Source organism: Pyrus communis, chromosome 15 (genome assembly GCF_963583255.1).
Source record: "Pyrus communis chromosome 15, drPyrComm1.1, whole genome shotgun sequence".
In the NCBI taxonomy this organism is placed as follows: Eukaryota; Viridiplantae; Streptophyta; class Magnoliopsida; order Rosales; family Rosaceae; genus Pyrus; species Pyrus communis.
The window spans coordinates 22,852,155-22,866,317 of record NC_084817.1 but is presented as its reverse complement, the minus strand read 5'-3'; the positions used below and the strand labels follow the sequence as shown (position 1 = coordinate 22,866,317).

General features: G+C 35.7%; 2 protein-coding genes across 2 annotated transcripts; one reads left to right on the top strand and one right to left on the bottom strand.

Moving 5' to 3' along the window:
- Nucleotides 1–1,043: 1,043 nt before the first annotated feature.
- Nucleotides 1,044–3,682, top strand: LOC137718471 (transmembrane emp24 domain-containing protein p24delta3-like). The gene is made up of 4 exons (XM_068458028.1): nt 1,044–1,288; nt 2,039–2,251; nt 3,125–3,201; nt 3,292–3,682. The coding sequence occupies exons 1-4, from the start codon at nt 1,082–1,084 to the stop codon at nt 3,434–3,436; spliced, it is 642 nt and encodes a 213-aa protein (XP_068314129.1). The 5' UTR covers nt 1,044–1,081; the 3' UTR covers nt 3,437–3,682.
- Nucleotides 3,683–4,434: 752 nt separating this feature from the next.
- Nucleotides 4,435–6,045, bottom strand: LOC137716749 (F-box protein At1g10780-like). The gene is made up of 3 exons (XM_068456127.1): nt 5,288–6,045; nt 4,870–5,150; nt 4,435–4,777 (listed from the first exon to the last, which is right to left on the bottom strand). The coding sequence occupies exons 1-3, from the start codon at nt 6,027–6,029 to the stop codon at nt 4,541–4,543; spliced, it is 1,260 nt and encodes a 419-aa protein (XP_068312228.1). The 5' UTR covers nt 6,030–6,045; the 3' UTR covers nt 4,435–4,540.
- Between the last annotated feature and the right edge of the window lie 8,118 nt (nt 6,046–14,163).

Genomic DNA, 14,163 nt, shown 5'->3' with positions numbered 1-14,163 from the left:
TCGTAAATGCATATTATGTTTGTCGTCGGGTTTGAGGATTTGAAAGGGAGCTGTTAACGGCACTCCAAAGAAGTCATTAAATCTCACCCAAAACAACCAGCCAACATAGTCAGGGTCCATGTATACCACAGTAGCAATGAGTTTTGTGTGCTGTTGGTACGTAATATTTCTAACCCCAATCCAAGAGTGACGGTTAAAAGTTGAATATTTATGGAGATTTGGATCTTAGTTGACAATTTATTTCATGATGCATACAACTAAGTGCTTTAGAAAAGTAACAGTTAGATTTTACATATAGTCATCTAATCTATCTTTGCAACGGTTGAATCGTGCATACAGCTCGTATCAGTGAGTGGGACATAATATTGACAGAACATTGTATCACCCATGCAAAACGAGATCATTTTGGGATCTTTAAGCCGAAGACAGAGATCTAAATCATTCAAGGAACAGAGAAATGAATCAGACTCTTAATTAGTATCAGGCAAGCTAGTTAACTGAACTAATAAATGTCGTAAGATTTATAATGAATGATCCAAATCTCTTTCTCTGTCCACTAGCTCCATACAGAGATCCGGAGAGTTTTCAATTCCGCTCACACAAGACACCTCAATCCTTTCGGGAAAGAGATCATCTTCATATCTCTTCCACCATAGCCATCAAATTAAATGATTCAGACCTTTAAAATTTGATTTAATGGCTAAAATTATTATAATTTAAAAAAAAAATCTTTCTGTTTTTATCCGTTTATCAAATTTCAAAGATCTTGATCACTTAATTTTGTAACTTTAGTGGAAAAGTTCCGTCTTTCCTCCTTTTGTACCATGGTTGCAACTACACAATTTTCTCTAGTCACATTAATCTTAGGCCAACCAATAAGTATTTAACACGTGTTAAAAAAATGTGGCAGCGTCAATAAATGGTTGCCACGTAGTTGTTTATTTGTCATTTGGTGGGCCCAAAACATTTAAGAGCGGGAGAGCTGGCAGTACAATTTGTTCCTCCGTTTTTAAAAACAAGGAAACACAATATCAATACACATTGATTTCTCAGGGATCAAATCAAAGGAGTTACGACGGTGATGACGACGAGAACGACTGCGACGGCGGCCGCTACCATTTTGTTGATCGTGTGCTCGGTCTTTCCGACGGGTGAAGCCATTTGGATGAACTTACCCTCCTCCGACACCAAGTGCGTCTCTGAAGAAATCCAGAACAACGTCGTCGTTTTGGGCGATTACGTCGTCATCTCCGACGATCGCAGCCACTCCCCCACCATCTCCGTCAAGGTCTGCTCCAATTCCAATTCTCCCATTTTCCTTTCAAATATTCTTACTGAAAATTTTGTACGACTGAGATATCTTTTTGATGTGCAACTGAAAAAATAAAAAAAAGTCATTTCTTTTGTTATGCTTGGAAGAAAATTCTAATTTTTATGCGATGTGATGATGAATTAGCTGGTTTCACATTTGTCGATTCGATTTGATGCTCTTGTTTGCGAAAAAAATTGGAAGCAACTGGTGCCTCAGATTGTGTATGTACATATTTTGCATTAGTTGTGATGTTTGGTTCGACGGTATCTGTCAGCATTGTCTGCTGAAATGTAAATGAATTCCGGTGCATCAAGCTGCCAACGCTTACTGGACCGGTATATTAATGATGGTGAACAATTATGGGCTCGTTTGGAAGACTTTTGGAGAAATTTTTTTTTGGACTCCAAGAGCACTTGAAATGCTTTCCGTAAGAAGCACCATTTTTTAGAACATTGGATAATTTATATGGTTATAGTGACATGATGTTTGTTGAGAGAGACTTTGCAGGAAAATAATTTGGTTGTCGTCAAGTGAATCGAGCAGTAGATTTTTCTGTTGTTTATAAGTCCTCTAAAATGAAAAGGGGAAAGTAGTGAACTGGAAATGAAGTTTTTGATGGAAAGCGATTGCATTGATGAGTTCTCTGTCATTTGATTTGCATCATTATATTTTCATCTTAGATCCGGTGTAAATTTTGTGTAACTTTTAGTCCTTGTTCTACATTAGATTACATCGCCATATGGGAACAATCTTCATCACATGGAGAATGAAACAGATGGCCAGTTTGCCTTCACAACACAAGAGTCTGGAACCTACCAGGCTTGTTTTTCGGTTGATGGTAACAAACGTGAAGGTAGTTCAGTAAGTGTCAGCCTTGACTGGAAAATTGGAATTGCAGCTCAGGATTGGGATTCAGTAGCAAGAAAAGAGAAGATTGAGGTGAGCGCCCAGAGAACACTTTTTCTTATAATAATACAAATACATATATCACCCACATTTTATGCACATATTATTTTTCATTCACATAAGCAGATGCTAGGATTTTGGCAACCAATGGTGGACGTTAAGATTGAACTCAGTACTGTCTTGAAAAGTTTTTCAACACTTTAGGTTTCCGATGGCCAAATGAAATGGATTTCTAAACTGAAGCTGTAAATTCATTTAACGGAAAACTTGCATTTAGACCACTACTAAAAATTTTGTATTGATTATTGGCTTATCAAGTGCAACTCTTCATTTTAAATTCAGATTAGTATACAGCAATGTCGTGGTGGAGTTAACTGTACTTCCACACTTTTATAGAACTCTTAAAATGTGCTCAATAACCCATCATCATGCCCGCCAAGTTTTGATGTGCGAGAGTGCTGCATTCTTGTCGTTTTTTTTATTTTGTTCCTATAACCTTTAATTAACTGTTTAAAGATAGAACTGGTAAGATTGAGAAAACGCCTGTTTTGCTGATTCGGATCTTAGAAATCACTTTTTGATATTCGAACTTTTGTATAGTAATGCTGTAAAATTCAGTTTTTATGACATAGGGACGAAAGTTTCCATTTGATACGTGAACAATGTTAGGAACTAGAAAGGATTGAATTTCACATTATATGCAGAATTTCAATTGCAAGCTGACGCACACACATATTTCTGGGTAAGAGTGTATATGGACTCCATACATACGCGGTGTTTAGCAGAGTTGTTATTCTTGTGTCATCGTCACTTAAGTTTCCACAAACCCTAACTCTTAATGTATTTCTATTTTCCTTGCATCATTATCTTTATTTGTGCTTATTTCGAGTGTCCGCCCACATATAGGGTGTTGAGCTTGAACTACGGAAACTTGAACAAGTAGTGGAGGCTGTCCATGCGCATCTACTCTATCTCAAGAACAGGTAATCTTTATCTTCCTAATTTGAATGAATTGAGAATTCCAGTCGGTTTCTGTGGTAATTTATTCCTTGTTTTATTTTGGTTATACATAGAGAAGTGGATATGAGGAATTTGAGCGAACGAACTAACTCGAGGGTGGCGTGGTTTAGCATGATGTCGTTGGGCCTCTGCATCGGAGTTTCAAGTATGCAGCTATGGCACTTGAAGAGATTTTTCCATAAGAAGAAGCTTATTTGAATTATGCTACTCTGATTATCTGTGTAGACACAAGAAAGTAAAATTGAGAATTCAATAGGCATTCGCTACATGGTTTTGTTAAAGGTTGAGAAATGCATCGTGTTGGCCAAGAAATCAAGCATGCTTTCTCAAAGAACAACTACTTAATGAATCTTAATTGTGATAGAACCGAATATGGTTGTACATAAACTTTTCCGCTATGAGAAGAAGCACTGAAGATTTGGGGGCTTCGTGTGTTTGCTTGCGCAAATCTGTTTTCATGCCATATCGAGTTTTTATGTCATTACGAGTGAATAGAAATTCGAATTTGGAACCTCTTTCATTGGAAAATGAAGTATGACTAAATAAAAAACTAGTCCGGACACGTAGAGCCAATTGAACCCGTGAGCTTTGTGCTTTCACTTCGCATTTGGGGAATTTGGTTCCTTCGGAATCAGGTTCATTTCGAGGGTCTTCGGCCTTCTAAATGAAGTGAAGATGAACCTGAGGGAAGATTCATAATTTGCCTTCCAACTTTAGTCGCAACAAGATAAGATGAAACGACATGGTATAAAAGTGACGTAGATATTGTGTAAGCCAATCAACTCGCTCTTAGTCTAGCAGTGCTGCCTTCTCTTCCAACGGAGAGGAGGTTGCAAGTTCAAACTCCCATTAGGAGAGTTTGCACCTTTATCTTGGATAAACAAGAGATTTCAGTTGCAAAACTCAATCGTGGATCCGATTCCAACTGCAACAAGGCAGTTTTCATGCTTCTGCCGAAAACATAGATGCCTTAGTTGCATTCAACTTCCCAACAAAGAGGAAGTACAAGAGTTCCTGAATCCATTTAGTTCTGCATTTTTGCTAGGGAAGGTTTAGTTGCATTCAACTTCCCAACGAAGTACTTACAGGAAAAGTACAGCAAACACATACAATGGCATATAAAATTAAAGACAGCAAAACCATACGCAAAGTTGACAAATTAGTTTAATCCAAATTTTGAATTGATTCAATAAATGACGATCGTAGTTCAATGAAATTAGCAGTCATGCTGTATTTAATCAGAGAGTTAAGGCAATGGTATGAATTAAGAAGGAAAAATGAGTAAGTTCCCTAAGGAAGCTTTTATTCTATTCTAACGATCTTTCGGTTCATGTATCTAAACCTGCAAATCTCGTCGAAGAAATCATCTGCGCTGCTGTGACTGCTCTTCATCTGAAGAATCTTTATCACCATTGTCTTCAGATTTTTCCCGTACTTCAACAAGGACTCAAGAGTGCTCATTTTCTGTTCAGCATTCAGCGGTGATCTCACTGTGATCATCACTTCTTCCAGGCAAGGAATTGCAAATCCTGAATCAACCTGAAAAATGAAAAGAAAATAAATATAAACTCAATCGTACTTTAAAAGATTGACCTAAACTGAAACTAAATTACAAAGTAGTATCAACTTACATTTTTCAGGCTGTTCTTTTGACAAAGGGCAGCAAACATGGCTCCATGGATATCAAACTTTTGCAGCTTGGGATGGTTATTGAAGAAATCAACGAAGTCAACCTCTGGAAAGGGTTGAAGGGTCTCGAAATCCCCTGTGAATTCCACCTTCATATAAAGGTGCTTCACTTCACTTGCCCATTGAAGCATTTTTCTTATTGCGTCCCAACACCACTGGACTCCCCTAATGGATAAGAACTCTAGAGCAACAAGTTTCTCAAAATCAACCATGTAGACTCTCCCTAAACACGCACCAGAAAACACAAAGATAAGGAGACATTGTTATAATTCACACAAGTGGGGAACAAGAAAATAAAATGCACCCAATATATACTACATTTTTCAAGTCATCAAACGTAAGCTTATAGCAAATCATTACCTGCATTATTGGCAATTGAAAGTTTGCTCAAATGCTTTGCATCACGAACCCGAATCCAGCTACAGCCTTGCACCTCAAGGACTTTAATTTGGGGGCACACCATGGAAAGTGAGCAGTTGCCCGAGCCATAAAAGTCTAGCTTACACTGCTCCAAATGTGGCAACTGAATCGAAACCGATCTCACCCCTTCACAACCAAGTAACACCAAATTGGTGAGATTAGGACAGGCCTGAAGCACAGTTGACAAAGCAGGATCCTCCAGTTTTGCTCCAACAATTTCAAGGTTCTTCAGTTTCTGGAAGACATCCCACTTTGGTGAACGGGCCATTAAAACTCCCCAAAGTTTTAAAGACTCCAAATTTTGTGCAGCAGTTAAGTAATCCAATTTTGAAGGGCTTTCAAGACAGGCCTGATAATCAGCAAGATTGTCCATTCGGAGCTCCAGATACTTAAGAGAGGGACCTATGATTGATAACCACGAAGCAAGGCCAGCACCGGAGAAGGGACTATAAACAACCAGATTTTCTAACCGTTCAATCACTGAAACCATCTTCAATACAATGTCATCAGGGCTGTCTCCGCCCTTATGGCTATCAAAGGAGCTTCTAGGGAAGTAAAGGCTCCTTATATAAGGCATTGAATCCTTCCATCGCTTGGATACACAATTACAAATTACAACGTCTTTGGCGTTATCCATATACGACAATATGTATTGAACAATAGCATCAGGCAGGGAGTCCATTCTGTGAGGACAGCAATCAAACAGTTAGCGGTCATTACGAAAATATTTACAAAATAAAAGGAAAAGATCTTAAAAACTTACAATTTTACACAATTCATAAAATTTGAGAAAGAAATTAGATTGGTTAATTATAGCTAGCCATTATGTCGGGCAACAGCGATTCACATGAAATCAGAGCTATCTAAAGCTAGTAGTTTTTGAGGTCAGGTACTTGTGCTCAACATTCAAACAGTGTTCCCTCTCTTCTGAATTCATTTGGTTGCTGAGGTAAACGTTGGAGATTTAAAATGAATTAAAAAAAGGGAAATACAACACGGGTTTGTCCGAAAATCGGAAGAAAAACAAAGAAAACGAAAAGGATATGACTTGGTAAGTGCAACAAGAATCTGAACAAGGAAATTACTGAAAGTACAGAATGTGCGAGACTCGTAGCTGAAACGAACGAAGATAACAAAACAATTTGGAAATTAACCACATTTGAAATGAGAACTACATCAATTAGGCAGATTGGATTAAGTGGGTTTGAACTTATAGAACCCAGATAAGGGGCGATACTTTGGAACAATTTGGAATGAACCCAAAAAAGGGTTCCTCCTAAATGCTTAACAAAATAAAAAAAAAAACCATTAAAAATTAGCTCGGAAACAACCATCCATGAATCTGATATAGCAAATGTTAGAAGCAGTAGCAGTAAATCTGTGAAACAAATCAACCATCTTAATTAAACAGATAAGAGGGAGGAGGGAGGAGGGAGCTTACAGATGAAAACTTGAATTGAAATTTGCAACGGATCTGAGAGCGTTTGACAACTTCCGCTCACTCTCTCTCAAAGCGTCTCTGGTGCTTCACAACAAATCCATTTATATCCATGTCACAGAGAGGGAGAGAGAGAGAGAGGCTCTGTGGGGAAGGCGCGCTTTTACCGTCAATATTTGGGGGGTCATTTCAAATTTCAAAAAGTTTCTGTAGAACATTTTTCCCTTTTTTAAGAAGAAAAACTAACGAAAACTTCTTAAAAATTTTAGTTTTTAATGAAAATGATAAAATAAAGGTGTAAATAAATAGTATCAGGAGTAACTTTTCAAAGTAAAAATATTTTTAACGTTAAATATAAACAGTATCAAAAGTGTTTCATTAAAAATATTTTTATTTAGTAGTTTTATGTTTAAAATTTTAAACTAAAAAGATGTGCTTTTAAAGATGTGTTTTTGAATTGAAAAGAACTACTATTGAATAGATTCCTCAATAGCACACACGGATTAGATCAGTTTGGTCAGAGACTCAGAGTCATGTGTCCACCTCTTTATATCTGAGTTTGTATCTTCGCACTCAAATAATAGTAATTTAAAACAGAATTAGGTATTTGTCAACGTACTCTCCAAATTTGTATAGAGCTGCCAATTTTCCTAAACCTTAATTTTATCCAATTACATCCTTGCACTTGTATAATTAATTAATGTCCCCCTGAATTTTTATAATAACCAATTTCTCCCTAGCGTTAGATTTTAAAACTTTTTATCGTATTTTCCCCATCCAATTTCTAGTCTTTTTGCCTCATGCATTTGTCATGTGTTGTCCGCGTGATCAAGATGGAGAAAAAATTGGATAAACATTTTAAAATCTAGCATTAAGGGAAAATTAGCTATTATAAAAGTCCAAAGGTTAATCGATTAAATTTAAAGTTTAATAGGAAAATTGGCTAATGATAAAAATTCAAAAGATAGTTAAATAAAAATTTAAAATTAAAGTTCAAAAGAAAATTGACATCTCTATACAGATCAGAGGACAAATCAACAATTGTGCCAAATAAAATATCGCATTATTAAAAAAACAAATCAACAGAGTATTTCTTCTTTTTCTTAAATATAGAAAAACCATTACTAGTTATTAAAAAAATAAGTTATTTGACCAAATAAGAACACATTTGTTTCCATTAATGTTGGGTCTTTTTCCTTATCTGTTCTTTTCAATTGGTAATAGCATGATATCAAAGTAAAATCTAAAAAAAATTAAATTGAACCCTTCAATGCGTAGCAAAATGCAAAAGTGGCCCGCTTGTTTCAAAATTTGAATTTTCGACCGTTAAAACATGTTACATTTTTAACTTTTGGCACCTCGCGAATGGTGCATATATACACAAATTGGAAAAAGGATCCTCTCTGTGAGGGGAAAATCAATCAATTACGTCTGTTCATCGTAAATCGTACGATCAGTTTTTATTAAATATTATTTATATTTAATTTTAAATTTTAAATTTTAAATGATTTTTAACCTTATGATATACAATAAACAAACGTGATTAATTGATTATTCGGATCCCTACAAAGAGAATCCAACGAGGATCCCTTCCCCACGAATTTGCACATGACAGGGAAAACTTGGTCGCTGGTCCACCACGTGTTCCTTCTTCCTGCCCAAAACACTGCTTTTAAGTTGATTAGGAGATCCAATTAATTAAAATAAAAGTTGATTAGGGAGATTATTAGTGGGAGAGCAAAGCTTTTTTAGGCGATTTTGAGCACTAAACACCCTTTTTTTTATAGGCTTTTAATATTATGTGCCGACAAATCGCTGATTTACTTGCAAAGATGGTGGGGCCGTGGTTATCCCTGACTTTTTATTTTTTAAATTAGTGTTGTAGGCCAAAATTGATAGAGAGAGGGAGAGAGGAATGCCGCTTAGAATTTTGGTGTTATATATACATATATATATATATATATATTTTTTTTTTTTTTTTGGTTGGAAACTGAAAATATTTCATAGAGATAGATGAGGGTAGTGGTGGTGGTGGTAGTCATAGTAGGGGTGGCAATGAGCTCATGGGCCATGGCAATGTGGCGGCGATGGTGACAATGGTGGCGGCAGGGATTGAGGATTGAGATGGTCATGGTGAGGTGGTGATGAAAGTGATGATAATGATATCATTACATATAGGTGGTGAAATATATTATTTGAGAATTGAGAAAAATAAAATTCATCAAAATCTTAAAGGAAAGAGGTCTGACTTGCTATGTAAAAAAACTTACCATAAAAAAGTTCAAAATCCATGAACTTCTTTTCTTTTGAGAAAAAGTACGATATTCATTCAGATTGATATAGAATACGTACAAGATAGTAGGATACGGTGCATATTTAATGGACCTCAATAAAAATCTTACCATGGATTCCAACCTGGTTGAAGGGAAAAAGAGCGTCTTGCACCAATAAAATTATATAGTTAATTATCCTCTATCAGGAAGTCCAAAATTACATCCAAAGCTTCCTCAAACCAAATTCGTTTGCTATGGAAGTTAGGACCCCATTGTGCCAATCTTTGAGCAACCTTGTTTGCCTCTCTTATCTTTCCATGCCCCATCAAATTACAACCTGGTTTGATACTGAAATGATTCTGAAAAATGCTGGTATCAAAAAAAGCTGGGAGCTGTTTTTGTGTTTGGTAAACATTCAGCTTCAGCTTTTTTTCACAGCTTTGGGTGAAAAAAAGCCAAAAATAAGAAGCTGCAAAACCCAGCTTTGAAAAATCGGCTTTTTTTCACATCTGTTTTATATAAAAGTTTACCAAACACTATAATACTGTTTTTTTTTTCAAAAGCACTTTTACAAAAAAATTTACCAAACACTCTGCTGCTTTATTTCATAGCTGCTTATTCTCACAGCACAGCAGAATCAGTTTTTTTTCAAAGCACAGCAATATCAAACCAGCCCTACATTTGATCCAACCCACTTATGGTTTCTTCCATTTTTCTACAACCCCTTTTGTCTGCTGCTTTTCATTTGTTGCCCATGCTATTTTTTAATAAGAAACTTTAACGAAAAACTTCCGGTACTATTTATTTTAACGAAAAACTATATTTTTACACTAAAAAATCAATCTTAATACTATTCACTTTACCCTTTATTTTGTCATTATCGTTAAAACTCAAAATTTTCAAATCATTTTCATTAATTTTCCTTTTTTTTATATTCTGCCAACCAAACTTGAGCATTATAATTGGTATCCAGTGGGTGCCTTGTCGAGCCTTGTCACACTAACGCGTACCGTTCCTTCCAGATATGCCATATCGACATTAGAACGAGATCGAAACTGTCTCGTGCCAAAGATGGTGCCAAACTTGCAATCCAATCCACCCATGCAATATTTCTGGCTTCGTGAACTCGAAAGCTCAACGGACTAGAGAACCAAATGCTTGCCGCCATTGTGCAATCCCGCAACACATGCTCAATCGTTTCTACTCTACCACTGCACAAACTACAAGAGGCATCTTGAATGATTTTTCTCCTAACCAGGTTGTCTTTCGTGGGCATTGCATTCATACAGCTCCTCCATACACAGATTTTTATTTTTCCTGGCACACACGGTCGCAACTCGTGCACTCTCCTCTCCACACGAACGTGCCAGATGATATGCACTCTTGGTGGAGAACTTACCATTCTTTTCCGCATGCCAAATGAGCACATCCGGTGGTTTAAGAGAACTAAATGGGATGCTACAAATTAAGTGGACTTCCTCCTCACAAAAGATATCACATAAGAGAGCCATATCTCAAGAAATACTTTCTCGGGAGCCAACTATCCCCCCACACATTTATACTACTGCCGTTCCCCACACGCCATATCCCCCCCTTTCGCATAACCTTCCGAGCCTCCGCGATGCTCTTCCAGCAAAAAGATGCATTTGTTTTCACAGGGGCGCTCATGAAATCCGTCTTCGGGTAGTACTTGGCTCTGAATAACTGAGCCACTAGTGAACCCGGCTGTTGAAGTAGTCTCCATCCTTGCTTTGCCAATAACGCCAAATTAAAAGCATACAAATCTTGAACCCCCAACCTCCCTCACTTTTCGTTTTACATAATTTTTGCCAACTTATCCAATGAATCTTTCGCCTCCCCTGGTTCGGCCCCACCAAAATTAGGCAACCATTTGGTTCAAATCATTACAAAATGTTTTAGGCAAAAGAAAAGTCTGCATAGTGTATAGTGGTATTGTTTGTGCCACTGTCTCAATCAACAACTCCTTGCCCGCACTATTCAACAAGTTGCCCCGCCATCCATTCGATTTATTCCATAGGCAATCCTTTATGTTAGTGAATGTAGCCTTCTTTCTTTCCCCACGAAAACCAATAAACCCAAATAACGGTCATGGTATACAACTCGAGACACACCTAAACAATCAACAAGTAGCTGCCCATTAATCTCCGTGAGATTTCCACTAAACGCTACGCAACTCTTTTCATTTTGCTTGCCCCGAAGCATTTTCATAAATCTTAAGCAATGCCTTGACCCTTTAACATTCTTGGAGTGAACTTTAAACGAAAATAAAACTATCATCTGCGACCAAAAAATGGTTTACACTTGGTGCACCCTTACAAATGGTGACCCCTTTTAGCTGCCCCCTTTTCTCCCTTGTTGTAAACAAGGCAGACAACCCCTCGGCACAAAGCACAAACAAGTATGGGGAGAGTGGATCTCCCTGTCTTATCCATCTCTTAGGCCGGACATAACATACTGGATCCCCGTTTAATTTGAACGAATAAATCACTGTAGTTACACATATCATAATTAGGTGAATCCACTCTTTAGCAAAACCCATCCTTTTCATAATTTGCTCTAAAAAACTCAATTCAATTCGATCGTGTGCTTTACTAATATCAAGGTTCAACACCATGGACCCATTTCATCCACTATTTTTCTTGTGCATATAATGTGCGATCTTCAATGCCACCAAGCTATTGTTTTAAAATCCTCTAAAATAAATAAATTTGTGAATTCTCCTAATTTTGTAGACTCACAAAAAGTTGTAACTGAATACCACAAGATTCTTATAACCTTTTTAGAAGTCATAAAAAGTCATTATTCAATATCGAGTGAATTTTTTTTACTCTTTAAAGTCTATATTGAATACACTTAGATTTGAGAGTCAAGCAAAGTCCATCAAACTACATATACAATATACCCCATAAATGTACGTTTAGTCTAAAAATAAGGAACAAAAGGTATCCAAAACTAGCAATAAAATATAAAACTTGCCTACAAAATGCATACATTGAGTAATTAACTATAAAATTATTCAAAATATTGCACAACTTTTTGGTCTGAATAAGTTCGGAACACTTGAGAAAAATTCGAATAGGAAATTTAGAATTATCGACATCCTTAAATGCATTTCAATTTCTATCCCAATTTGTCGGAAAATATTTGAATTTAGAATTTTTGAGTTCAGATTAAAAAAAATTATTGTCAAAATCAGAAACACTATTCTAACTTGCACCCCTCGTTAAATCGTCATCCATATTAGTCAATTGCCACTTAGCTGAGGCAAATTTGAAACATACATTATACATTTGTGATGCTAATGAAAATAGAGCTAACTACATTTTACGCTCTCAAGGTTTGAGGTGATTTCTAAATTGGGCCGTGATGTTTCAATTTTTTGACATTGCCACCTAAAATTAAAAAATATATCAATTATATTTAAACATCTAATTATCCATTACATTGATGAGTTTTTTGGGCTTTGTAGTAATACGGCTTATATGTCAACCTAGTTACAAATTTTATATTCATCACGTCATCAATTTAATGAAGATTCAAACTATCTTGCGAAATGTAATTAGCCAAAAAATTATGGCAAAAGGCTTGCCTAGCAAGTAAGATGGTAGAAAAGTAGGAAGCCGTTGTCCAATCCCATTCTACATCACTATCCCTTTTTATAGCTTATGATGAGCTCCCCCAATCATACAAATTGTGCATAAATAACTGGTCGATGTGAGTGGGTGATCTTCCTTGCGTCCTCATCACTTAATTGAATGAAATTAAAACAATAAATAATTAAATGGTAAAATATATGGCATATGAAATTAACCCAAAATTTAAAATAATAGTAATAGGTGACGGATATGTGATATCACTTTTTTTTACACAATTTTTTACGCAAGTTTTTATGGGGCTCACTTCGTAAAGTCAAATCTCAAACCAATAAGACATTCATTTGTAGTAAATAAATGTATGAATACAGTTTCACAAACTCTAAAGTTCTAATCCAACAGTTATATGATTTCAGATTTGAGCGATTTTTTATAGACACGACCTTTGAGGGAAGATTTAAAAGACAAACGGTTCGGATCGTTGAAATACATTACGAAGTGGGTCTAAAAAAACTTGTATCAAAAGTTATGTAAAAAAGTGGTGCCACGTATCTGCCCCTATAAAAATAATAAGGGTGCATGCTTGTTCACCATATTCAAGCACGATAAATTTTCAGTGTGTCGGGAATATGACCCGATATGTCATGATACATCTGGTTGAGTTTTTTCTTTCAAGTTTGGTATTCCCAACCACGTTCCGAGCATACCAATTGTATTATTACACTTGGTAATGCTCACCACCATACATATTACCATTTAACGAGTTTAAATTTCACTACATAAATTTCAAAATTGAAAATAATAAATATGATAGTGATAATCACCATTATTTAAGAGCGGAGAACAAAAGTATTCCCATCATAATAATAAATTAGTGTTACTGATGAAAGTCCCTATCAATATGGATCATATCAACATTTCAAATTCAATTCATGGTGGATGGAGCATTTTTCTTTTCTTCTAACTTTTATAAAATATTATCCATCAATACCGTCATCTCTTTTTAATCTTTATGCTCTCCCACTTTCTTTTCATCTTTGCTTCTTCTCAACGTTCGGTAGCCTAAACATAACAATAATATAATATAAGAAAGACAAGTTGATTGTACCATGTTCAAGACTTTCTTCTTCAATCTTATTGTGCTTTAAGTTTAAACTCTCTATTTTTCTTTAGTTTATTGTAAAATTTATTTTTAAATGTAATAATATATTCACAGTAAGAATGAGAAATTTGAGTGAAGTCCTGCAACGAGTCAATCATAATATTTTGTTATATACAATGGGTTTTTTTAATTATTTATTATTTTTTTGTTTCTTAGACCGACATGCACTAAATGTTTAACCAAGTCCATCTAGTTCCTGAAACTAATATAATCCGTTTCAACCAATGCATAATTAGTAGAATATATTTTGAAATAATAATATTCTTTGTAAAAAAATAAAATAATATAAGAAGCAATAAGAATAGACTATTGTGTGACTTGTGAAGTGA

Coding starts and splice junctions, on each gene's coding strand:
- LOC137718471 (XM_068458028.1), top strand. CDS start 1,082: ATGACGACGAGAACGACTGCGACGGCGGCCGCTACCATTTTGTTGATC. Junction 2,252..3,124: donor CAAGAAAAGAGAAGATTGAG/GTGAGCGCCCAG, acceptor GCCCACATATAG/GGTGTTGAGCTTGAACTACG. Junction 3,202..3,291: donor CTACTCTATCTCAAGAACAG/GTAATCTTTATC, acceptor GGTTATACATAG/AGAAGTGGATATGAGGAATT.
- LOC137716749 (XM_068456127.1), bottom strand. CDS start 6,029: ATGGACTCCCTGCCTGATGCTATTGTTCAATACATATTGTCGTATATG. Junction 5,151..5,287: donor TTCAATTGCCAATAATGCAG/GTAATGATTTGC, acceptor GTGCGTGTTTAG/GGAGAGTCTACATGGTTGAT. Junction 4,778..4,869: donor AAAAGAACAGCCTGAAAAAT/GTAAGTTGATAC, acceptor TTCATTTTTCAG/GTTGATTCAGGATTTGCAAT.